Source organism: Stegodyphus dumicola, chromosome 1, assembly GCF_044657685.1.
Source record: "Stegodyphus dumicola isolate Sdum_Otavi_A_Nest chromosome 1, ASM4465768v1".
Lineage (NCBI taxonomy): Eukaryota > Metazoa > Arthropoda > Arachnida > Araneae > Eresidae > Stegodyphus > Stegodyphus dumicola.
In genome coordinates this window covers 274,585,009-274,611,217 of record NC_140768.1, presented here as the reverse complement: position 1 = coordinate 274,611,217, position 26,209 = coordinate 274,585,009, and the positions used below count along the sequence as shown (strand labels likewise).

Below are 26,209 nucleotides of genomic sequence, written 5' to 3'. Positions count from 1 at the left end.
TTTAATAAATTGTTCCCGTGGCTGAAAGAAATAAATAGAATTAGGCTTTTTTTCATTTATAGAAATGCCCATAATTAAGAATGAAGCCCATAATTAAGACCCTTTGTTACAGAATTATATCAAGCTTTAGTATATTGGTTGTGTAAGCCATTGACATGTGTGCGTGATTCCATCAGGTACTTTGTTAAAAACTCGTGACAATATACTCACCATGTCACTTTCAAAGAAACAAAAATGTTCTTGAAGTTTTTGTAAAGATTTGTCATGTTTACATGCTTCAGAGTTGTAAGAAGGTCATGTGTTGTATTCTGTGTGCTATTATGATATTTAGTTGATGATGGCAGTCTTATATGCAATCTAATAAACACCAGAATTGCATAAAAGTAAAATCTACTTAGAAGGCAGTATCATCATATTTTATAAAAAAAAATTTATAAATTCAGAACTTTTACAGTCTTCATTTCTTTTTTGAAAGCATGTGCTTGACCATGCAGATTTTTTATTTTAGTCAGTGTTTTTTGATTTTGCTGTAGTCAGAAATACTTACTTGCAGAATAACTAAAGCAGCTGCTCTGGTTAAGAGCATAGAGGATTTCACAAGAAAGGAAATTATACAAGTATTAAAAATAACCATTTGCAATAGTTTTTAATGGTAGTGCAATACAAGTCCTATAATATCTGTGCCTCTGTTTCACGCTACATAGTTGTGAAGGCCAAATATATCTCATTATTATTATCATTATTACTGGATATATACAGACTTATATAATGTATAGAAAGTTTTAGAAAATTTTTCCAACACACAGTCCTGTAGAAGTTCTAAAGTTAAACTTATGGAAGCATGGCTGCCAAATTCAAAACTACTGAGTTTCCAGTCATGTTGATATCAGGAGCTGGCAAACATCCCAGCTAAATATGATTTTGATTTGTGTAGATAGCATGTTCTACTTACAGATATTCATAAGGTCATCAAGGAAAACGTCCTAAATAAGTAGCAGTTACTGTGGGATGCTTAGGTAAATAATAAACTTAAAAGCATGAAACCTGTAGTGGAATATTGGGAATTTACTAGAATTTGAAGGTAGGAAGTGATTGTAACCTGTCTTCCTATTGGTCACACCTGAGTTGCACACAGTTAGCTTTTGAAGATGGAGAGTGTGTCTGTTTGTTCTCTCTGTGAAGGTGTTCTGACATCATGAACATGATATGACAGTGCATCATTTTTTAATTCAATATACATGTTTTAACCTTTGAACTGTCAGGCTCGAAATAATCTCAGGCACAGCACTGGTATTCCAAAATGTCACGCCCGAATATTACTCGGGTTAATTTTTTTTTGAGTGTGTCATATTGTTATAGCCGAATATATATCGTGAGAAGTTTATTTCGTCTTCAGTTCTCAACAGATGGCAGCATTTGACTGAAGGTTTCAAAGGATAGAGGTTAAAGTTCAAAGTGCATGGCATTTTTTTTATTTTTTTGACTTAGATGCAAACATTTCATTTTTGGAATAAAAAAAAATTGAGAATTTATGCACCCAAATCATCAAAATAACTTGACAGTTAAAAGGTCAACATGCTTTGATTCAAGTATTTTAATGACTCTGACTAGCCTCTTGACTATAAGTAGGAAATAGGTCAATGCTAATTTATTTCAGTATCTGAAGGAGAGTGGTTTTTTATTTAATTTGATTTTGTTTTGATGTTGTATCTTTGTATTTTAGTGCTGTATGTTTTAATGTATCTCATGTTTTATACTTTTATGCCTGTTTGATATTTGATATCATTATATGAATCTTAAGTAACTTCATCTCTGAATTCATTATTTTATTAATTTTTTGATTTTATAAGTCTGCTGTTTTAAATTTGTGATTGTATCTAATTCTAATTAATTAGCATGTGTCTGGCACTTATAATATTTCCAGGTTGTGCGCTATAAAATCCACTACCACCAAATTTAGCTGAAGCAAAACATGCAACAAAATTCACCTTATCAGTCAGTAATGAGGGAAAATGTATTGTAATTTTTTTGTTCCTTTCGCAAATTCACGGGTAATGTGCCTTATAAGTGATTAACATTCAATTTATTGAGTCCCTTCCTTGCAGTCTGAAGAATGCTGGATTTTTATGATCATAATCCAGTTAAGTATTACTGATAACCCCTCTTAAAATGTGGCATTTCTACATATAAGCTCTTCTCACATAGATTCTTAAAAAGTTGATCATTTAATGTCTTAATTACACCTTTAGTCTCCCAAGTTTACAGAGTTTTACTTGTTTTTTCCGTTTTGGTGTTGTAATTTCAGTTTTGAACAGCAGTGCGTATGTATATACAGTAAAAGCTCAACTGTCTGGCATTCAGCTAGCCAGAAAGCTCAAGTGAATGACATATTTTAGAATGTTAGAAACTCTACCTTTCAAAAAAAGTAAGCAAATGAGAGTCTTGTAAAGCATGTACAAGACATTGTCACAGTGATAAGGTCGCATAAAGGAAGAAGAAACTGAAGATTAATATGAACAAGGATGTCTCGTGAGCATAAGATGAAAATTATTATTATTTAACTTCCGAATATGTTTTCAATAGTTTTTATTAAAATAATTAAATTGTTGGCAATGTTAAAAACGCAAGCTCAAGAGCCACGTATTGCTCTCGCACGTAAAATGTATAGAATTTGATTTTAAGAAAAGGATTTAGGTTTTTCTCTTGTTGATTGTATGTAGCCATTTTTTGGGGCATTCAATAAAATTTTCATATGGTGTTCCATCATTAGCGTTTTCATTGGAGTTCAACACCACAATGTTGAAGCATTAACACTACACCACATCACCAAACATTCGTTTAGCACCAATAATGGTGCTAAGAATACTGATTCTCACTTAAGATATTACATAGGTAGTTAATACTGAGAGAACTAAACTGTTATATCATGTTAATTTAGAAAAAGATTTTTTTTATTTTTTATTTTATTTTATTTTGCTAAAAATTTTAAATTTTGCGAAAACTGAATTTTCACTCTCAAAAGAAGTTAGACATTAATGTTATAAGATATGTCTCCCAGCTTCTTTGCGTGCCTTTGTGGTGTGGTGGTCTGCACGCTGGGCGCGAATTCCAGATGCCTGCAGTTCGATTCCCGGCAAGGGTGTTGCTAATTTTCCATCTGTCCTGCTTTTCTAATTAAACTAATGTGTCTACAGTGGTGCCCAAACTAAAAGGGTGTTGGATGGTAATTCGTCTCATCCAGGATTTAGCAATTGAGTCCCCTAAAATACCCCAGTCACCCTTTAAAAGGGGGAAGTATATGAGGTATGTTTTCCGTCTTCTTCGCATGTCTTCCTGGTGTGGTGGTCTGCACACTGGGTGTGTATTCTAGAGGTCTGTGGTTCGATTTCTGGAAGGCATTGCTAATTTTTCATCTCTCTGGCTTTTCCAATTAACCTAATGTCTCTTCTATCTCCTGACTGGCATGTAGTTTTGCTAAACTCTGCTTTTTATATCTAAATTTTTTTTTTCTTTTATTTCTAGTTTTATTTTTAAAGTGTGATATTACATTGTATGGAGTATTTGTAATGGACAAATCTAAATTTGTTCAAATTTAAATATTGATGTTAAGATAATATCTTTAAACACGTTTGGGAAATTTGTAATGAAGAGTAAAAATGAAATCAAATTACTAGCTTTCAGTTGTTTAATTATTAATATTTCTAATAATTTTACGAAGCTGTGATCCCAAAGTAGCATTTATGGAAAACATAAGTTGGAAATACTCCCTCTTTGAACAACAATTGTGTTTACATAAAGTACCAATTACTGATACAGCTTTTAGATTTAAAAATGGCTGTCTGTGCAGACCCCTCTTATGAACTCTGTATACTTGAAGTAAATCATTTAGTTTTCGATGAAATGATTTAGGTTTTGTAAAGAAGTATATAAGGCAATTGCTATTTATTAGTTTTTCATTGCACTTTTAAAATTTGGTTAAAATTTGGAACCTTTCTTTTACTTAACAACATGCAGTGTAGTATTTTCAAAGTTACAAGATCCTGGCATCAAAGACATACATTAATAGCCATCATATGCAATTTTATATGAAAATGAATAAACAATGGCAATATAATGTGATAAATCATGATAAGCATTTTTAATTTTTATATGTTAAATCCATAACTTAAATCTTGTTGATTATTATCTAATTAAATAAAGTACGATGTCCTTGGCCAGCACAACATTGGCTGCATGTTTGCCAGCTTTCATATTTGACAAGATTTTATACTTGCATAAGATGTTTGAACTGTAATATTTGTGAGGTTGTGCGATACATCCATTTATATGTTTGAATTTTTTTCCCCCAAATCTTACAAAATTTTAATTTTTTGATATTCAAGTTAACCCCTTGCAAGTGTTGCCCAAGTCCAGTTCAGGTAACTACTACGTGCGGTACTTATGATGCTCAAACTGACTTTGAGCTGAAGAAAACTAGCATTTCTATTTAAGCCTGAACTGAGTTCGTTTTACATTCCAAAGCATGTCTGGAGTCGCTTGCTAAAGCAAGCATATCAGAAATGTGCATTTTGAATTCTGGAATTGTCTTTGGCAAAGGAAGCACATACACAAGGTCTTTCACATAACCCCATAGAAAGAAACTGCAGTGTGTATGTGCTTCCTTTGCTGAAGACAATTCCAGAACTCTAAGTGTGCAGTATAAAATGGACTCCAGCTTAGATGCTGTCAGTGTTAACAAGGGGAATCCATAAAGTATGTAAGCAAATTTTTGAACTTCCTTCCACATTTTGTGTTATTCTTGTCGATAAATTATTTTCAATTAAATAGTTATAGCCATTTGTAATTGCTATATTCATTTTGAATAACTCTGTATGTGGTAGTTATGGAAATAAATCTGGAAAACAAAAATTAGTCATTAAAATATACTGCTAATCATTCATATAACTCCATTAAATAAATCAATACTAATAATAATCTATTATAATTTGTGAAAAAGGAATATAAGAAAGTTAACGGGCATTGGAATGGGAAATATGTTCTGAGCTAAAACAAAGTGTAACACTTGATGGGAAAGTGAAAAGCTAAGTCTAAAAATAAACAACAATAAAAAAAATCCTTTAAAGTTTCTTTTATGGCTCGCATGAAAGATATTTAAATATAATTTTAAAGATGTTCTGCATATCTACAATTTTTTATATACCCAAAACAGTTTGTCAAACTATTATGACCATGGGGCAATGTAGGGCAACCTCATTTAGAAATATGTACATTTTAATTGTGTTTTCCTTATCTTGGATCCTGAAATTGTTAAGAGTTGTGTTACTTATAAAAGCAAAAGAATTAGATTGTAAAAATTGATAGTTTGTTAGTTTGTAGTTTATTAATTGTATTTATTATTTTCATTAAAGGTCCTGATATGGCCTTGGATGATCGCAGCTTTGCAATGTTAGCTGTGAATAGCATGGATGTTAAAAGCACTGCCATTTATTTTTATCCTAATCTCATCCCTCTTGTAAGTTGTTATACTATTTTTTAATATGTTCTTGTATTTCTGCTTTCTCAATAATAGCATATTACATATTTCAGCATAATCTCATATTCCTGTTCTTACATTGTTTAGCATGAAGTAGATCCAGATGCAGAAAGTGTGCCAAGTCTCGTAAGGTGCTCAATTGAGAAACTGCACGATAGTGGAGTTTATCTATTAGGTAATAAATTACATTACTTCCCTGTTTTTAAGCAATTTAATGGATATCCATAGCTTTGCGCCAAAGTGTTAGACGTTTCTTGTGCACTAGTAAAAGCAATAATCAAGAAATGTTCATACAGATATCTGTTATAGTTTATCAAATTCTCTAAGCTTAATTAGTGCAATTTATATTTCAAATTCATGAGGTAAATAATTCTTGAGCATATATTGTGTGTGGGTAGAAATTTTAAAAAGAAAAGTTGTAAAAAGAGTTATTAAAGGGAAATTTCTTCAGTTTTGAATCTTTCATAAAGATATTTATTTTAATCGACAAGTTTCAAGTTTTCTGTCAACTTTTTTATTTTTCCAAATTTGCTAACAAAACTTTATGCCATTATATTTCATGCCTTGTATTGTGAGCATATCCTTGCCAATTTCTTTACAAGATCCTCTTTGATTTCTTTTGGAGAATTAGCAGCAAAAGGGAAAGCAGGATGACTGAACTTTTGGGCTGATTTTGATATTTAAAAGGTGCGTACATATTATCCTTTTGACCAGCCAAGTAGTGAGTACAACTTAGCATCAGTTATGGATGACCACTTTCTGTAGAATTCTGCAACAATAATTGGCAATTGGCAACCGTTGTAAAAATTTTTGCCAACGGCCGTCAAGATAATACCAAAGTGCCATTTAAAATAAACATACTGTCAACTTCTGGTCAATTTTTTGCTTTTCCAGTCGTTCATTATAGATGGATACGATACCCTTCAACATTTAGTGGTGTCTTTGCCATGAGACTTTTGGATTAGAATTAAACCATTGAACTCAAGTGGATTATTAATCTGGAAATATATTCATAAAGTTTAAAAATTAATGAGTACAATTTTTTTTTTTTTTTTTTTTTTTAAATTATGGAAGAAATACAGAAATTGAAGGAAAAGCGCCCCAATCATACACTTAAAACAAAATTATTCTCGAACCTTGAATCCTCTTCGAGTAAAGAAGATTATTTAGTTGATATTTTAGAATTTTTTGTAGAATTGATATCAAAGCTGTCATTTTGAAAGAATCAGGCACAAGGAGAAAATGGAATTCTGACTGTTGAAAAGAAGAAAGAACATTTGTTTCAGTTTTGATTTTAAAATAATTATACCATCAACTGCCAGTGTAAAATGATATGAAAGTAAATAAACTGTGTTTGAAGTGCAAACTTGCAAATTCATTTTCAAATAAGTTTGGCACATTTCAATTTCTTACTTTTCCAACTGCTCTTCATTATCTGAACCTTGATGCCTTTTGACGTCTAGTAAAATAATTCCTTAAAAACAGTAGGAACGCTTATATAATGAAATAAAGTATCTAGAATATAGCAAGATTTCCTCTTCTGTAATATTGATTGAAGTGTAACGAATGCAGTATTTATTTTTGCACTGCATTATTGAAAGAAAACTTCATCTAATACCCATCACTAGTGGGTTCCTCTGCAGAGCTTCCTAAATTTTCTGTTATTGATAGTAGAATATAACAAATAATGTTGCTTGTATTTCAGCAGTTCTCGGTGTGTGTGCACAGAAAATATAAATTTATGCAATTGGAATCCAGTTTGGGTAAGAAAAGAGCTGGTTTTCTAGGTTTTCATGTCTTTCTTCTGCATCCAGACTCCTTTGTACAATCCACTTTGCTACTGAATGTGATGCATGCTTTTTTTGAGTGACAGACAGATATTCTGTATCCTCAGTGTTACTGTTTGGTCAAATGAGTGAATGTGACATATATTGTGACCTCTGTATTGTTGCCTTCTCAAATGTTTACATGTCCCCTTCCCTTTTTCAGCATATGTGTATATATATATATAATTTATCAAGCAAAGTAGTAATTATAATTTTTAAAAAAACCAATTTTGGTCTAGAAAACATATATATATATATACAGTACAAAGTCTTTAATCCGGAATAATCTATAATCCGGACCTCAAAGCTACAAATTTTCTGCGCATGCGCTTATGCATGCACATAATAAGTTTACGCATGCGTGTTTAATGTATAACAGACGGTATAAGCTAGGCTAAAATTATTGAATTATCTATTTCAGTTAAATGTTGTAGATTGCGTTGTTCCTTAATCTTCTAATTGGGTCCAGCTTATTATTTTTTGCAGACTGTGAGAGCAATTTTATGAAATTAAGCTTGAACTTTCGATTATGTCAAAAAGAGTTTCCGATTCTGGAGTTGCCAAAGGATCTCCAAAGCAAAAGCATGTTTCGATGTCCATCAAACAGAAAGTGGAATTGCTGCAAAAAATGGATAAAGGCATATCCTTTGTTTCTCTAACCATTCCGAAATCTGTTTATCAATTTCACGCTGCTCTGCGTGGGGGAAACGTTGTGGCGCGCAATGAACAGGAAGTTGATCTGTCAGCACTATCGTCATCTTCAGGGCAGATGTTTTTATTTTATTCGACTTATAATTCCTTACTAAATGTAGTATTTCATCTCGATGTACTCCGTCTTTGATATGATTTAAATCAAATTCCTCATAATTATAAATATCACGAATACACGTCAAATAGTTTTCTGGTTGCAATTTTCTAATTTAAACTATGCATAATGTTTCCTTTACGCATGTGCACGTTGAAAGAAATGTTTAATAAAGTAAACAAATAAATATTAAGCTCTTTTTTTGTAAATTTTGATACCCTTTAGATCATAATTGCTCTCTATTTCATAAATTACGGTTTCATACTTTTAATTTTATAATTTCTGCATACCAGATTTAAATTGGTGATCTATAATCTGGAAAAACCCCTAATCCAAAATCACCAAAGTCCCGACGAGTCCGGATTAAAAACTTTGTACTGTATGTATATATATATATATCTTTAACTAATGACGAGAACATATTGCATAGCATACTTTTCTTCTCTTTAAGCAAGTATATGCATTTATTTAAATTTGAATATGTGTTTAATTATATTTTTTAAAGTAAAATGTATTAAGTAAATGCATATGAGTGACATAGCTGATGCCGAAGATTTTCAGTTTAGAGCATTTATATGGTAATTGAAGCTTTTATAATATAATATTCTGTATGCTATTTAATTCATAACTTTCTGATCTCAATATGTGCACAGTATTTATTAATTTTAGCATGATCAGCTTTCATATTCAGATATACATATATGCTATACTTATGTTAGATAAAGTGCATAGAGAGTTTAGTCCCCTCCCCCACGATATAGTGTTTATAAATTAATAAATTTAATAAAATTTTTTATAACTTTATTTATTTATTTATTACAGAAAATGGAATCTACATGTTCCTTTGGATAGGACAAGCAGTTTCTCCAAAGTGGCTTGAAGACGTGTTTGGTGTTCAAAGTACTAATTTAGTAGATAAACAAAAGGTATGCAATTTTAAGTTCAGAAAAGAAGGCCTTTTATAAATGTCTTGTTGCTTTAAAAAAAATCTTTAAAGGGCTGAAATTAATGGGTTTTTTTTGGGGGGGGGTATTGTTGTTGTTTTTAATATACTTTTAGGATTTCATCAAAGCATAAATTTTAAAATGCTTTTGTTTTTAGAGCCCAAAATACTGGAAATATAAACGTAAATAAATGTAAAACTTTTACTTATGTATTTTTGACTTGATTAATTGTTTCACATCTTAATTTTGAAATTTAGCACCTAGAAAGAAAATTAATTTTCTTAATTTAAACATATAAGAATTTATATGCATACATATGATTAATATAAAGTATTAATGTTGCTAAAAAATATCATCTTATATATGTTCCCCCTCCTCCCCTTTTTTTGTAGTCGCACCCCTTAGGCTTGGTTAAAAAGTGTAGTGTACTTCTAAGATAAATGTTCGTAAGTTGAAAAATTTTAAGAACATTTTATAATTTCTTAGTAAATTATTGATGTTACGAAACTGAATGTTTTGAAAACATTTTTAATGAAAAGGATTGCTGTCTTTTAAAAGGAGTGAAATGTTCCACAAAAGGAATAAAATGTTATCAAAAGAAAAATTTCATAAAAATAATTTTCAAGCTTTCAGTATTGTCAGCTGATTGTTTTATAATTTCATTTCTTGGTCATTGTTGACATTATGGAAAGATAAATATTAAATACATACATTAACAGATTTTAAGATGCATAAATGTATTGAATGATTTTATTGGTAAATTTCAAATAGTGAATTATTCAAAATTAACATATTATATATTTGAAGTATAGCATATATGTATATCTGAATATGAAAGCTGATCATGCTAAAATTAATAAATACTGTGCACATATTGAGATCAGAAAGTTATGAATTAAATAGCATACAGAATATTATATAACCTCAACTTGTGCAAATTCAAAACTGCATAGTTCCTTATTTTACGTATTTGTGCTTGTAATAATTTTGTTTTTAAATTGGCAATATTTCAAAAAATGCTGATGAACTAATCATTTATATATTAGAACTGTTTTTATAAGAAATAATATGCATCAAAGCATAATGATTTAGGACTAATGCTGTGAAACTCTGCATCTATCTTTGAATACGGCATTTAAGTTATACTAATAATCGCAGATAATTTTGCATTTTTCTATATTCCATACAAAGTGAAGTTGCTCTTTCTTTCTTCGAAGTAGGAAAAGTGAAGAGCAGTATTTGATATATTTGTTCTTTTCTATTGTTAAGAACTGAGTTGTTAGGAGAATGTTAAAATTTATGAAGCCATCTGCACTTAAATAGCTCTTTTATGTAAAACATTTATTTTAATACTATTTTGTATTGATATGTATGAAAACTACTGTGAAGTTATCTTATTAGTAAAAGAAATACTCTCAGAGAAATCATCAACAGTTTAAGGAAACTCTAATTATCGAAAATGTTTACATGGAAATTCTTTTAATGTAAACTTGTGATTTTGAGAAATTTATCACAAGACATTTGGATAAATCCCCCCCCCTCTTTCTGGAAAAAAAAAAGGCCTCGCAATTAAAAATAAATAAAAAATAAATTTCTAGAAAAATATTCTTCATGGTGTCCAGTGAAATTTATTGTGCTTTTGTATGTTGTTCACAATAGAACCAAGTAGTTCGATTTCATTTTCTTCTGAGAAATTTTCTAAAAATGGAGAAAACTAAAGCTGTTAACTTGCAGCTTCTTCTGTTGCAAATTTGAGCACTTTTTTTAAAGCTTTAATGAACAGTGAATGGTGATACGTTGTAGATCTCTGGGTAAAAGTATATTTTAGGGTACCCCTTGGTGATTTTGATGGTGCATGGATACCGAATTTGTGCAAGCCTTTGACTTGTTATTTTGGCTTGCGTAGTGACAATTTTTGTGCAAAAATCGCCACTACGCAAAGCCAAAATAACAAGACAAACAATTGCGCAAACTCAGTACCCCCCAAGTGCACGTCGACCTGTTTTCACTTAAAAAAACATCCCAGAATTACACAAAAATGTCATTGCCCACTTCTTTGACTTTATCCATGTGCACATCGACCTATTTTCACTTAAAACGTAATCAGAGAATTGCACAAACTAGACTTTGCACGCTCCCTTGAGTTTGTCCATGTACACATCAATATATTATCACTCAAAAAGTCAAAGGAGCACCCAATTCTACAGTAGAGGCAAGCAAAAAATCCATAATCTCAATAAACTACATTTTAACACATTCACACCGACACATGCCACCACTGGCCTGCACTAGTCTGTCTCATCATGCGACGTGTACCACCAGTGGCCCGCACTAATCTGTCTCATCGGGCGGCACGTACCACCGGTAACCCGCACTAGTCTGCCTTATCGGGCAGCATTTGTCACCGATGATGCGCATTTGATTGTGTTATTAGACGCTGAAAATTAAAATAATGAAAAATTAATGTTTATTTATTATCAAAATTTTTTAATAACAATTATAATTAATAACTATTAGCAAACCTACAACTCGTATACAGGTTTGAACAGGTAACAATCGCGCGCCACCAGATGAAACGCGGCAAAAATTCGAGCTCCGTCTCACGCCGAAGAACATAAAAATTGGCCCCAGCGTGAACGTGTTAAACTAAACAATAAAATATCATAAAAAAGGATTATGCATTAACATTATGCATTTAAGTATTACACAAAGCAAATATCCACTTACCTCTGTGGCACACAAAATTCTTTAACAGCATCCAAGAACTTCCTAAAATTATCTGAACTAGAATCCGTATATTGGCGTCGCCACATAAATTCACAAAATTAAGAGTCAAAAACATCCTATGTATTCCAGACTGTCCCAAAAATGGCTGCTAAGTAAACCTTCATTTACACACCAGTTAATTAATGCACTTTTCCCCTATCATTCCAAATCGTTCAGAAACTTCAAATTAATCTTACTGCATTCAGCCAATCTAATGTCTAAACAATGAAACAAGCAATGTATTTCCTAACCATACACTCCACAAAAGCCCTTACAAAACATCCCATGATTCAGAATTTTCCAGAATAATGCAAACGATTACGTCGTAATAGGGTTTCCATAACATTCAACTACTCAGGTTACCATAAATGAAACAACAAGTTGGCAATAAACGAAACAACAACTTGACAATAAATGAAACAACTTCGTGATAATGCAAGGAGTACCCTAAAGTCAACTCTAACCGATCTCTGTTCAGCCCATCCTGCTACTGAAAATATCAACCAAGAAAGCCAGCCTTTACAGCCATGATCATCCATCAGTCTGTCAACAAACTCTGACAGAAAGAGAAATTTGATCTTGTCTCAGTTCATAAATATGAGCAAGATCAAACCTTGTTCATTAATATGAGTTCATAAATATGAGCAAGATCACCTTTTCAAAGCCACCTCAGTGTGGAAGAAAAGATGATAGCTATTTACTTATTAATAGCAAAAAAAAGTGGATTATAATTTCCTTGTTCTTCCTGTCTACATTTTCACAAATAATTGCAAATTCCATGCTTTTGATTGTTAGTGGTCTTCACTGTTTTTATCAATACAATCTTCATATTATTTTGACATTTCCTGGCAGCTAATCTTCCTTTGAAGACTGTAGCAGATGAATTTTGCCTGAGAAAGAAATTTCTTGATGCTCCTAAGACTTTCCTCCTGAAACTAAAAACTTCATTGTGTATTTTCTTAGTTGTTATAAAAAAATACGAGTTGAAAAATTTAAATATGCATTAAAATATCCTTCATGTCTCCCTGTTATCTGTATTTCATGTGTGGTGGTATTTAATAATGCAGATTGAAAATTAAAAGTTAGTTAATCTCTCTGATTTAATTTTAGACTTCCTTACCTGAACTAAATACTCCTCTGTCTAAAAAGATTCGCCAAATAGTAGAAGATATTGAAGAAGGACGACAGTGGTATATGAGGGTATGTTATTTTAAATTTTTATTTTATGCGTTTTTGAAATAAAGTCAAATTTATAAATAATATATGATTTATAAATAATTTGATATAAAGTCAAATCAAGTTTCAAAGTAGAAAAAATCAGCATTTCAACATTTTTGTCACGAATTTTGATACATATTTTCTAGCAGTTTCTCAGAATAATTCCTGCTGATTAAAAGAATCTTAAATGTATTTTATACATAGTCCATATAAAGCTTCATATAGCTTAGTATAATAGAAAAGTAATAACTATTTGTGAAATATATGAATATCACAGTTTTAAGTCTTATTTATAACTCTTTAGTTAAATTTAACAAAATGTCCAGAGGCTCGTTATAGTCTAAAATCTATTATTTCATTCTTTCTACCTGCTATTTCACTAATAGCTCTTTCCTTCTGTCAAATAGTTTGAACTTCCCAATATTTGAAAAATACATATTATAACAATGAAAATTTTGATAACTGCATCTTAAAGTACTTTTAAGAAATTGATCAGGTTGAACTTCTCAATATTTGAAAAATATATATTATTATAATGGAAATTTTGATAACTACATCTTAAAGTACTTCAAGGCTTCCTAGAAAGCAGCTTTCAAAAACGGGGGTAAATTTTGACTTGAATAATAAAGCTACAATATATTTTTGGCTGATATTTCTGCAAATAATGTGCCTTGTACTTGAATTGTGTTTAAATATTTTTTTTCAGTTTTACGCATAACTGAAATATTTAATTATAGATTTTTGCTTGATCTTCAAATGTAGTATAAACATCTAATTTTACACAGATTTATTTTGTGTGGAATTTTAGTGTGTCATAGCATAGGTATGACAAAAAAATTATTGCAGTTTATATGCATATTAATTTTCAGAATAAAGACTTCTCAAAGCATCAAAAGAATGATAGGACACGCTATTTATATGAAGGGTAATAAATCATTTATTTTAATAGTTAAATAATTAGCAAATATATTGTATCCCAAGTTATTTCATACAGTAGTACTGATTCCTGAAAAAAAAAAAAAACTGTTGAATAAAGGAGGAAGAAATTTATTTCATGTGATATATAGCAGTATAACAATAAATACAGACTGAAAAAACAATTGAATAAATGAGCATGTGACTCTAAACTATTATTAAACAAAGCTGAAATATGTGACAGTGAACTTGAGAGGGGAGTTAATACTTTAAAAATAAATCGAAGCTTTTGGCAATATTAGGGACTGTGACTATAAATAAAACTCTTAACATGTGCATACATATCACAGTAAATTTCCTTTAAAGCACTGAGATCTGTTGGAAATGAATTTTGTTATGCAAATATTCTTTCAGGAATCTCTAATAAGTTTATAACAGAATCAAATCAAGATATTTAGTTGGCTAATTAATTTTCACATTCTTTTGGTATTAGACAATTCAGGAGTTAGATTGTCCTATATGAATTCACATTATTTTTTTAAATATTCAGGTCCACATACATCACTATGAAGTTCTATAACAGATCATTCCAGACATTGATCCTTTGTCAAACATATTTAGGGTTACATGCACTGACCATTATTCTAGTTGGAATATTTCATGTTCTTGGCTTCCTTCATATGGAAAAATGTTAAAAATCATACGTTTGATTAAACCTCAGCTAATCACTAAAGAGAACACAGGCACATTGTTGTAGACCCAGTTCTTATGTTCTGAGTACCTAAAAACCTCCACTTTTTGTTGTTATTGTAAGGTCAATCAAACACAAAAAATCAGCTTCCTAGCATAAAGGCTTTCATTAAACCTTCTGTGTGTATTTTCCTGCAATGTGAAACTCCAGCAGCAAGATGTAAACCCTGCCCAGTAATTGGGTTTCTGTTATAGTCAGCCATTACATAGAAAACTAGTATTGAGAAGCAATTGTTTCTGTTCTGAGACCTTGTGTGGGTTTTTTTAGGCACAGTTTGAGTCTTAAATTGTTTCCTGACAATAAAAATCCTCTTAACATTTGGTTATCTATCTACTCTTATAATTGTCTGTTGTTTTTTTAAATGGACTACAAAACTCTGTCTTAGAGATTCTTTTTAAATATGCTTTGGTATCATTAAAAGTGCTGTTTTGGTTTGATAAATATTGAAGTTTATGAGCTTCAGATGTTGGTGGGTAAACACACTTTGCAGAAATTGCTTGCCAAATTTTCTGGTCACATTCTGGCATTATTTGAATTTGAGAACTTCAAAAATTGGTTGATTAAACTGCATTAAATAGAGATAGTTTTTATTTTTTTCATAAAAAATAAAATGATTGATTGAGACACTCCCAACAGAATGGAAACTTAGTATCATCTGTTTGATACATAAAAAGGAAGAGGGGCTTGATTGCTGTTATTATAGAGTAATTAGTCTTCTGTGCTCATCCTATAAAATACTTTCAACTATTCTTTTTAACAAACTTAATTTATTGTGAAAATGCAATAGTGATTATCTGTGTGGCTTTAGGGGAGGCAATCAACTGTTGAGTAGAATTTCAACCTAAGTCAGAATTTCGAAAAATTTAAGAATTTGGAATCAAAATAAATTTTTTTTTATAGATTTCAGAACTGCATATTCTTTCATTAATTATGAATTACTCATTGAGGCCATAGGTGAACTAAATATTCCAGAAAAACGTCTTGCTGTGGTAGCTTTGACTCTTAAAGAAACCAAAATAAATTCGTTCACAAGATGACCTTGCAGAAAACTTGAGATCAAGAATGGAGTGAGATGGGGAGGTGTATTGTCATGCTTCTTATTTAATATTGCACTCGAAAAAGCTGCTAGAAATTCTATCCTTAATGCTAGAGGAAATATTTTTAATAAGATTATTAAGTTGCTGGTTTATGCAGATGATATTTGTGTTGTTGCCCATACTGTTCCTAATCTTAAACAGGCATTCATGACATAAGAAAAAAGTGCAAAAAGACTCAACCTTTCTGTTAATGAAAATAAAACTGAATATATGCCTTTTTTAAAATCTGACTTAACCCTTAGTCATTTAGAAATTAGTAGCTATAGATTTGAAAAAGTGTACTGTTTCACTTATCTGGGAGCAGAAATGAATTATAAAAATGAGATAACTTCTTAAATGCTTAGAAGAATCTCTGCCGCAAATAGACGTTTTCATGGCTTGAAGAATTTAAAATGCAGCTTTCTTAAGTTAAAAGCTAAATTATTTCTTTACTGATCGCATGTAGATCGATGTGGTAAGAAAATCTTTCTGGAGAAGACCATGGGAACCAGACCTTGGGGTAGACCCATGGTGAGATGGATCAGTTTTGTTGGAAATATCCTAAACATAGAAGTCAAGAACCGCAAAACAGTTTCCCAAAGCAGAGATGCCTGGAGAAGGCCAGGGGCCACCCTTGGCTGTCAAGCCAGTGAAGTAGAAGAATATGTCTTGAAGTTTACGTAGCTAATTTACAGATATTCTATATGTGACTCTTCTAACAACACATATTTTGATGCAATAGCCAGGTACTTTACAAATGTCTCAGTATGTTCATGTGAACAGCTGCAGTAGCTGCAAAATGTGTTACTTACGATTGTTCATTCATTGGGAAAGTAGGAACTCAAACTTGTTTCTTTCTATATCTCTATAAAAAGTAGTCATGTGGAGAAATACTTCTTAGTTGCTAACATGCCAGAGCTATGTTCTGGTCTGTTAAATGGTCAGTCCAAACTCAGAATTTTGCCTATACCATATTCTAAGACAATTCTGTGCACTAGTAGCAAAATGTTTTTTGGATACACACAGAAAGTAAGCACATGAAATGTTTTATTACCTAATTAGCAATCATTATTCCTCAAATTCATCTGAAGGGTTCATGAGAAGCTGACATCACAAAAGAAGGTCATAAACTTGTCTACAAAACTACTAAATGCTATCTGATAAAAGCTTGCTTTTTATTTTATAAGCACTTAATTTGAAACTAAACTAGTATAGAGATATTTGGGACAAAAGGTTATAAGTATATATGAGATTAGATCTGTTAAAAAAACTGCTCATAATTTAATTTTTTTCATGTTACTCAAATCATTGTGTTTTTTGGATAATGTATGGAGGCTTGTGACCATAATATTTTACAAAATGGTTGTACTTAAATCTGTGAATCCAGAAACTCTATCAAGAGTCTGATAAGAAAAATAATGTTATATTCTTCACTTGAAGTTTCTTGTTCGTAATTAGTATGCAGTTTTATTATATAATACTGTAAAGTCACTGCTAGATACCAAAGCTTATAGCCCAAAGAATGCGTTTTGTGTTTTAGTGACCTTCTGATGATTATTCAAGAAATTAGATGTGGGGTTAGCAGCAACACACTGTCATATGTGGGGAAAATTATCTGGCTAGAGCTAAGGCGTACCATGTCTTAGTTTTGATAATGTGCTTTGTCTTTAAAATAGGCATTTTGTTAAACTGATACTTTTCTGTTAATGGGCTGATCATAATGGGGGGGAAAAGCATGGTAGCTTGTTTATTACACATCATTTATCTATGCAGTAACATCACTAAAAGTAAACAGGAAGAATGAATATCAGTTCTATAATTTTCCCTTCAGCATTTTCAGTTGATTTTTTTGAAATGGTGGTTTAAAGAAAGGGAAGTTAGAATTGGTAGTATGGAATTATAAAAGTTCCAAAATGACATATAGGTGTGATTATAAAGTGTTCCTAAACTAAAGTATCATCAATATTAACCCTTTCGTGATGGCGCAGCTTTGTTTAAGATGCTTGTGGGGGATGGAAGGGAATCGAAGGCAGTCACCATACAGGATGGAGGTTTTGAATAGCTAAGCCTAATTTTATAAACAAAAATCAGGAAGAAAAAGTTTCACTTCTAGCATCGTAATTTTTTGGTATCATTTTAGATTATCACTTGAGCTCTTATATATGTTAAAATTAGAACTTAACTTTTTTTTTTCATTATTTTACATGAAAATATACTTAAAAAATTGCTTATCTTATAAAATAATTTTCAGAAGCACTATTCAAATTATTCCAAAGTTTTAATTGATAAAATCCATCAATAAAGTTTAAAATTAATAAAACAACACAATAAAGACTATTTATAGTAAAAATTAACAAAATTTAAAATGAAGACTGAGTGTGGTAAATCTTGAAGCACGGAAAAGTATCATTTTCTAACTCTTCAGAAAATGAATCATCACTCTCATCTACGTTAGTAAATGGTTCATTAACCATACGAGGGTATTCTTCCTCTGATATATAGCGCCTTCCCGCCATAATAGACTGGAGGTGAGGCTTTCCGAAATAAAAAGAGAAGAAACGGAACACGCGAATGTTTTAGCAAACCAGTTGATGAGTAAAATACCAAAGTCAGGCAGAATATATCAACTCAAGGTCAGGAACCTAAAACTGTGTTCATTTTAAAAGTAATGGACATAGGATGCCATCTAGTGGCCTTCAGAAAAACATTCCAGCTTAAAATGCATATACGCATCACCCGTCCTCTGAATACAATCTCTAATGATGCGTGGATGGGACACCTGGCTGTAAGATACATTCTTAGGGAATGCGTTTATGGGACGCCCATACTGAAAGGGTTAAGAAACCTTTTTGGAACTGCAAAATGAAAATGTATTTTACTGCTACTGGAGCATCGAACTCATGCTGCAATAAAAAGATCTTATACTGAAAATAAGTTCACGGAGGTGTTTCTAGTTTGAAAATTTATGAATTCTGTTTCTGATAACTAATCATTTTATTAACTTCGCTGTTCAGAGCTCGTTCAAAATTACATGTAATTACTCATCATTTTATTTAAGATTTTTAAAAAATTTAACTAAGAATTTTGTTTTTTAACAGCACATCTAGTGTAAATATGATGTCCAAGATCTCTGATATATACATATTTAAAAAAGCAGATTAATAGTTTTATGATAAGAAACTCATGTATGAAACAATATTCTGTCTTTATCAAAAATTAATACTATAAAAACATTGCCAAAAGTATGTTTTATGTTCATTATATATAATGTAATTTTAAATTAAAATTACTTTTCAAATGCCTTTTGCGAACATAATTTTAGTTTTTGTTATTATGTTCAGTACCAAAAGCCAAGTTCTGTGTTTCCTAGGAGAGGAAAATGTATTCATTTCCTAGTATTCTTGTGTATGAAATTAACTGAACATGGGATCTTTTAAATTATAATTTAAATTTTTTAAGATTTATTATCTCCTGTTCAATTTGACCTTCCTTTTAAATTTTTCAAAAAAAAAAAAAAAAAAAAAAAAATACAATTTTAGATGTCTTTTAATTGAAATAGATCAGGTTCTAATTTATTTGTTTCTTTATGTTTTTAGCTTACAGTCATGGTGCAAGGAGATAAGTTGGAGGTTGTGTTTCGCCAGTTTTTAGTAGAAGACCGTGGTGTAGATGGTAGTCCATCTTATGTTGATTTTCTTTGCCACTTGCATAGAGAAATTTCAAAAAATCTATGAAATATACTCTAGTAATTGTACATTATTGAATGAAAAGACATTGGGAGATTAGGTCCAGAAACTTGTTTTCGTATATGTTAAATATGTTTGACATGAACCAGAAACTTTTGTTTTTCTTTTTTAATCTTTGAAACATTGCAATTCGCCGGTTTGATCATTGTGCAGTTGCATTATTCTGAAAGTATTTTGGAGGATAAATTGTTCTGCTTTTGTATTTTTCAAACTAATTAATATTTCTGCGTTAAAAGATAATGATACTAAGTATCTTTGAATTGTTTTTTAAGAATAAGCTTACTTACTTGCAAATCCATGATTTTTTTAACTAAAGTAATATATGTATAATAATGTATGGTTTTTACTAATAAACAAATTTTTTTTTTTTTTTTTTTTTTTTTTCAGAATCACAATTTTTTAAACATTTTCCTAAAGAGTAAAGTAATAAATTTGTCTCTATGTGATGTTAAATGGTCTTCCTGCATTTCGGCTAAGAGTTGAAAATGTAAGAATTATTAAATTCAAATATTTTATAATGAAAAAGGTTACAGAAAAAATTAAATGTTTACTATATTATCTGATTATACAGTGGGAAGTATTATTGTTAGCTTTTAAAATGATACTTGAATTTTTGTCATATATGACTGAAAATTTCATGTCCATATCTATGTTTTTCAGTCAAAATGAATTCACTGGATGATATTTCATTTAGGCTTTTCTACTGGGCATCCCACAGAGAACATAAAATCCTTAAAAAAATAAATTATAGATATTTTACTTGTGCTTATTTATTTTCAAAGGCTGTTATTTGTGGAGCTTAGCTGCAATAATGATGTTATAGTGTTTTCAATATTATTTTTTAATATTTTAATAATAAATCATAATGTAATTCTTTTTAATAAGGCAGCTTGAAAACTTAACAAAGTTTTTGAGTTTCAGTATTATTAATTTATTTTAAATACATTTAAAAAGATGGTAGTGCCTCCATAAGTGTTTTGATTATACATGTTATTAAGACTGGAAAATACTGTACTTATCACAGTTTAATTCTGATAAGAATAATAATCAGTATTTTAAATAAAAATTATTATATACTTTTTAAAAAAATGTAAACATCAGTTTTTCCTGTTATTTCAATGCTGTCTTTATTTTTCAAAAGTTAACTACAGTTACCTGCTAATAATGTGCAAGCATTCTGCAAGATTAGTTATGAAAGGAAGAGTGTGAAATATCTATTCCGCCTGAAACTTTGTTTTAAAATATGGAAACTTAAATTTGTTAAGACTTTCAACTTGTGGTTCTATTTTGGCAAGGTAAGAACTGAAGAGAGTTGGGGAGGGGATTAGAAATGATCTGAAATTTCACTTATCCTGAAACCAGTTTAGACACTAAATTTTTTTTAAATTATGTATTTTCGTATTTCATTTGAGTAATTTAAGTTTTACCACTTGTTGAAGCTCTTCAGTGACAAGAAGGCATCATTGAAATGGCCTTTTTTAAGTTCTACTTTGTGTTATAGATTCAGTTCATAAGTGCAATTTCTTTATATCTGAAAAGACAAAAATTTCTTGTTTAAATGAATCTAAAAACAGGGTCACTTAATCTGTAGATCTGTGCTGTTTAATTTAATTAATATAAATTATTTAGTTATTTTTAAAACGCTTTGAATAATTTACTAAAAAGTTGCATTTAAGTAATTTTAGATGACATTCCTGAAAAGCAAAGTTATATGTAAAATCAACAGTGCAGAGACATTAATTTTTAGTTGAATGTTTTAATTTTAAAAAATTCTTCAGTAATGAAATTTTATATCAGTTATTGAGCATTTATTTTTCATATTTTGTAAATAGTGTTGATATTTTATTTTGCATTTATGTATATAAGATTTAAACCTTCAATTATACAAATATGATAATTTTTATATTGCTTTAATTTTTTGTATGATTCTTAAAACAAGTTCTTGTTCCTTAAATTTCCAAAAATGGTTTTTGAGAGAATTTTACTGTGAAAAAATAACTGTGTTTTCAATTATATATATATATATATATGCATATATGTATTTCAAGAACTATAGTTAAATCTATTTAAGAAGCTTTAATTAATCTTATTGAAATGTTGTTATTGGTGTTTGTTGTTTATCGTATGCTTAAGATTTTGGAAGGCACATTTAAATGCTTTCTCTAATGTTTTTATCAATATTATGAATATTTTTGTGAAATTAAAGAATATATTTTATAAACAAACAATTTTTATTCCTTATGTATTTATGGTGAATTTGTAATTGCATTTTCTGGGATAATTTGTATTTTTCTTTTTTCTTTAAATATAACAAGATTCCAAAAAGGACTATTGTTTCTTTTAAAGTTTATCTGAAAAGTAAAATTTAAGTGCATGGTAATATAAATTTTCTGAGATTAGTTTTTAGAAATTTTTGTTATTAAATATAAAGCCTAGTATATGATATTTTAATAATTAGATCTACATTTATCTCAAACTTTAATGTTAAGCATGGCTGTTAATTGAAGGTAAAAAAAACACCATTCTTTTGTCAAAAAAGTTTTGTTGGATTTTTTATATAAATATATTTTCATATTAGAAAACCCACTAATGATTGAGTTATAAAATCACTGGTTACTGGTAATTCAACCCGAGTTTTAATTCTGATGTAATAGGCATTTTTATGATTTTACCCAGTATCTGGACATAATCCCTACAGGGTCGAAATCCTGACAAGCCAAAATCCCGACAGAGTCAAAATCCTGACACGGGTAAAATCCCAGTAAGGCCTAGTAGCCTCTTAACATACTTCCAGAGCTGCTTACGGAACGCCATCATAATGACAAAGGATCGGCTGACTTCATGCAAAGGTCATTTCTTATTTTTTAGGTCTAGTCAAGGTACAGTCAAAAGTCGTTAATTCGGACACCCATAATCCGGAATGATCTATAATCTGGACCTCAAACTTTCTGCGCAAGCGTCGCGTTGACTCATGCACGTAACACCTTTACGGCTGCGAATATGCGTGTGCAAAATACGTTTACGAATGCGTGTTTAATGTATAACGGACGTTATAAGCTAAGCTAAAATTATCTAATTCAGTTAATGTTGCAGATTGCGTTGTTCCTTAATCTTCGAATTGGATTCGGCTTATTATTTTTTGCAGACTGTTAGAGCAATTTTAAAAAAGTAAGCTTGTACTTTCGATTATGTCAAATATAATTTCTGATATATATTTACTAATATGTAAAGGATCTACAAAGTGAAAGTATATTTCAAAGTCCATTAAACAAAAAGTGGAATTGCTGCAAAAAATGGATAAAGGCATATCCTTTGTTTATCTTTAACGCCGCGGCGCGCAATGAATTGGAAGTTCATCTGTCAGCACTATCCTTATCTTCAGGGCAGATGTTTGTATTTTATTTGGCTTATAATTCCTTACTAAATGTAGTATTTCATCTCGATGTACTCCGTCTTTGATATGATTTAAATCAAATTCCTCATCATTATAATTCGCTTCCGATAGCGAAGAAAGTAACAGAGGTTATTGAAAACGAAAACATTTCGATTGACAAATTAGTCGGTATTCTCGACACAGCAATTATAGGACTTGAACAGCGGAACTTTGTAACTGAAGAAGAAATTATGTCTGTTTATAGAATTAAAGAGAATGTATTATCACATAAAAAACGAAGCAACTTAAATAACTTACATTGAAAGAAATGTTTAATAAAGTAAACAAATAAATATTAAGCTTTTTTTTTTTTTTTTTTTTTTTTTGTAAATTGTTCATTTGTAATGGTCTTTATTGTCATCATGTTTAGATCATAATTGTTCTTTATTTCATAAATTACGGTTTCATATTTTTTATTTTATAATTTCTGCATGCCATCTTACCAGATTTAAACTGATGATCTATAATCCGGAAAAATCGATAATCTGGAATCGCCAAAGTCCCGACGAGTCCGGATTAACAACTTTTGACTGTATTATATTTTATAAGCTATATGAATAGGAGAAAGAGGTAACTATTTCACAATGACGGAATGGATACGGCTCTATGCTGTAGGGTTACGTTCACCTCGAGATAGATAGTGCTCACTTGCCAGTTTATTTTTGCTCATTAAATTGTTCCAAAAAATGGCTGAAATTTGTGAAACTGTTCCGTCTCAAAAAGGAAGCAATAAAATTAATACATGTGGTTATTTAATGGTGAAAGATAAGAATCGTGACTGTTGTGAAAAAAGAAAATATGATATGTGCAAAGGTCAAGTAACAACAATATTTTTAAATGGACAACATCATCTCCATAAATTTTCTGAGCATAACCAAGTGCAGCTGCTATTGCAAAATGTATTGGCCAATTTAAAGAAGGTGCTCGACATACCGGAAATCAGCCATACCAGATAATTCAAAGCAACATCATAAACACTTCTCAGAACATCCATCAAAAGAAGCTCTTTGGAAAAAAATTAAATGGGTCTGGCAAAACAAAAAATGCCATCAGAACCAAAAACATTGAATGAAATTGATATCCCACCTACTTTAAGAAATACTTTCATAACTGGTAAATAATTTTTAGTAAGAAATTCTGCAGTTGGAGATGAGAGAATTCTAATGTTTACAACAGTTGCAAATGTTAAACATATATCACACCTTAATAGATGGCACATATAAAACAGTGCCCACAACATTTTGCCAGCTATATACAATTCACACACCTGTTGGATCTCAAAATTTCAGAATTCTTCCACTAGTATATGCTTTGATGACAAGCAAATCTGAAGAAAATTACAAAAGATTATTCTAAGATTTAATTGATTTCTCTGAAGAAAATAATATTGAACTGAGGCCATCTAGATTCATTAGTTATCTAGAAAAGGAAGCTATATATTATTCAAAATCAAGAGTCATTAATAAATGTCATTAATAAAGCTTGTTTTTTCCATCTGCGTCAGTGTGGTTGGAGAAAAATATCCCTCCTTTTAGGCAGATAGTTTTCAAGTGCTTTGCCATAATCGAATAAACCATATTAAATAAAACATTTTTATCTAAGAATTATTACTTCTGGCCAGAATTATAAGCGTTAACGTATTTATGCAAAGTTTGTCTGGCGAGCGCCAAGTATTTAAGTTGTGGCTTTTTGCCAAGTGAGAGAGAGGAAGCAGTTAGTCGAAGCAGGCCGCTTACCTTAGAAGTTTTACTCAGTTGCTGGTTGCCTTCCAGGCCAGAGGTTTAATCCTCTTGATAATTTTAAACGTATTGTAGTGTTCACAGTTCTCTGTACTACATACGGCTTCCTGTTAATATAAGGCCAATCTTCCACGTTTATTATTTCAAAGTTAAGAGTTTAGTTTTATTTTTATATTTTTACGTTTAGACCACAAGTAGTGGGTCTTTGTATTCCGAAGTACGGAAGTTATTGTAAATAGAGAAAAATAAAGGGTTTTGTATACCCTTCTTGTGTATCCTGTCTACTTCCCACAGTTATTGAACATAGCTTTAGTAAGCTGTCTGTTCCGAGTCAGGTCCTTGCATGTTCCCGAAGAAAGTAAGACAGAACATTGAACCTGATAAGATAACTATGATTCTCTTAGGATGCCTGCAGATCTATATTATAAGGTGATATATTTTAATCAGTCTAATAATATACACCACGTTTACAGAAGTATTTGCTCGCTGTGTATTTTTCACAATCATTGGTTATATAGTTTCAATATTAAAAATGTTTTAAAAATTTCACTTGTATAAACATTGCAGAATCTAAATGTTTTCTTATCCCCTACAATTTATTTGAGAGATTTTGTGCTGCCTATAAAATGTACAATAACCAAGATAATTTTTTTTAAAGTTGATCATATTCATGGGCATATGTAAATCGGAGAGTAAAATGTTTGCAATTAAAAAATGAAATATCAGCTTTTAAAATATTTCTAGTGTTAACAGATTATGATAAGCGTTTCTGTGCAGATTGCCAAAATATTGAACTATGTAATTATTAGAAAAAGATACTTTTTTTAGAATTTGTTCTTCGAAAAAACAGACTTTAGTATTCTCACATACCCAACATATATTCTTCTTGTGGATAGTTCATTTGTCATGCGTTTACTGTGTACTGGCATTTTTCCATATGGCTTAGAAATCATTTTATTAAGATGCAAGCACATAATAAAATTTTGTGATCTCTTTTTCACAGTTAGCAATATCAAGGTTTTACTTTTGCAAAATCTCAAAAGCTATATCTGAGTGGAAAAATATCATTTAAAACGCATGTAAGAGAAAATGATTCTTACACTCAGCTAAAAATTTAATGAATTGATGCAGTCTCCCCCCCCCCCAACTTATTGAATCTATAGCTCACTGCGGCCTTTAATTGGCAGCACCTACAGTTGATTTAACTGAAAATATTCTTTATCGCCTAAACGTGCAAGGCTGTAAAATATCTTTAATATTACAAGGAGTTTTTCATATCTTGAGTTGGATATTGATAATACATTTAAATTACAAATTCTGTTTTTAATCACTACACAGTAGAAAAAGGTCATAGAAAAAACTTTGTTTACCACAACCAGCTAACCAGGTAATTTTTTTGCTCAGAACAGCGTGGAATTGTCTTACAAATTCCCGTTTCTTTAATCCATTATAAAGTG

At 30.5% G+C, this 26,209-nt stretch overlaps 1 protein-coding gene across 2 annotated transcripts in view; it reads left to right on the top strand.

The window, feature by feature from the left end:
• LOC118191016 (protein transport protein Sec24D-like) overlaps window positions 1–21,829 on the top strand; it is a 91,511-nt gene extending 69,682 nt beyond the window's left edge. For both annotated transcript variants that reach the window (XM_085807111.1, XM_085807102.1), the window contains exons 17-21: window positions 5,409–5,512; window positions 5,621–5,708; window positions 8,987–9,090; window positions 12,985–13,074; window positions 19,431–21,829. In XM_085807111.1, the coding sequence (XP_085663237.1) occupies window positions 5,409–5,512; window positions 5,621–5,708; window positions 8,987–9,090; window positions 12,985–13,074; window positions 19,431–19,568 (524 nt within the window). In that variant the 3' untranslated portion in view covers window positions 19,569–21,829. The remainder of the gene's footprint in view (window positions 1–5,408; window positions 5,513–5,620; window positions 5,709–8,986; window positions 9,091–12,984; window positions 13,075–19,430) is intronic.
• Window positions 21,830–26,209: the final 4,380 nt, after the last annotated feature.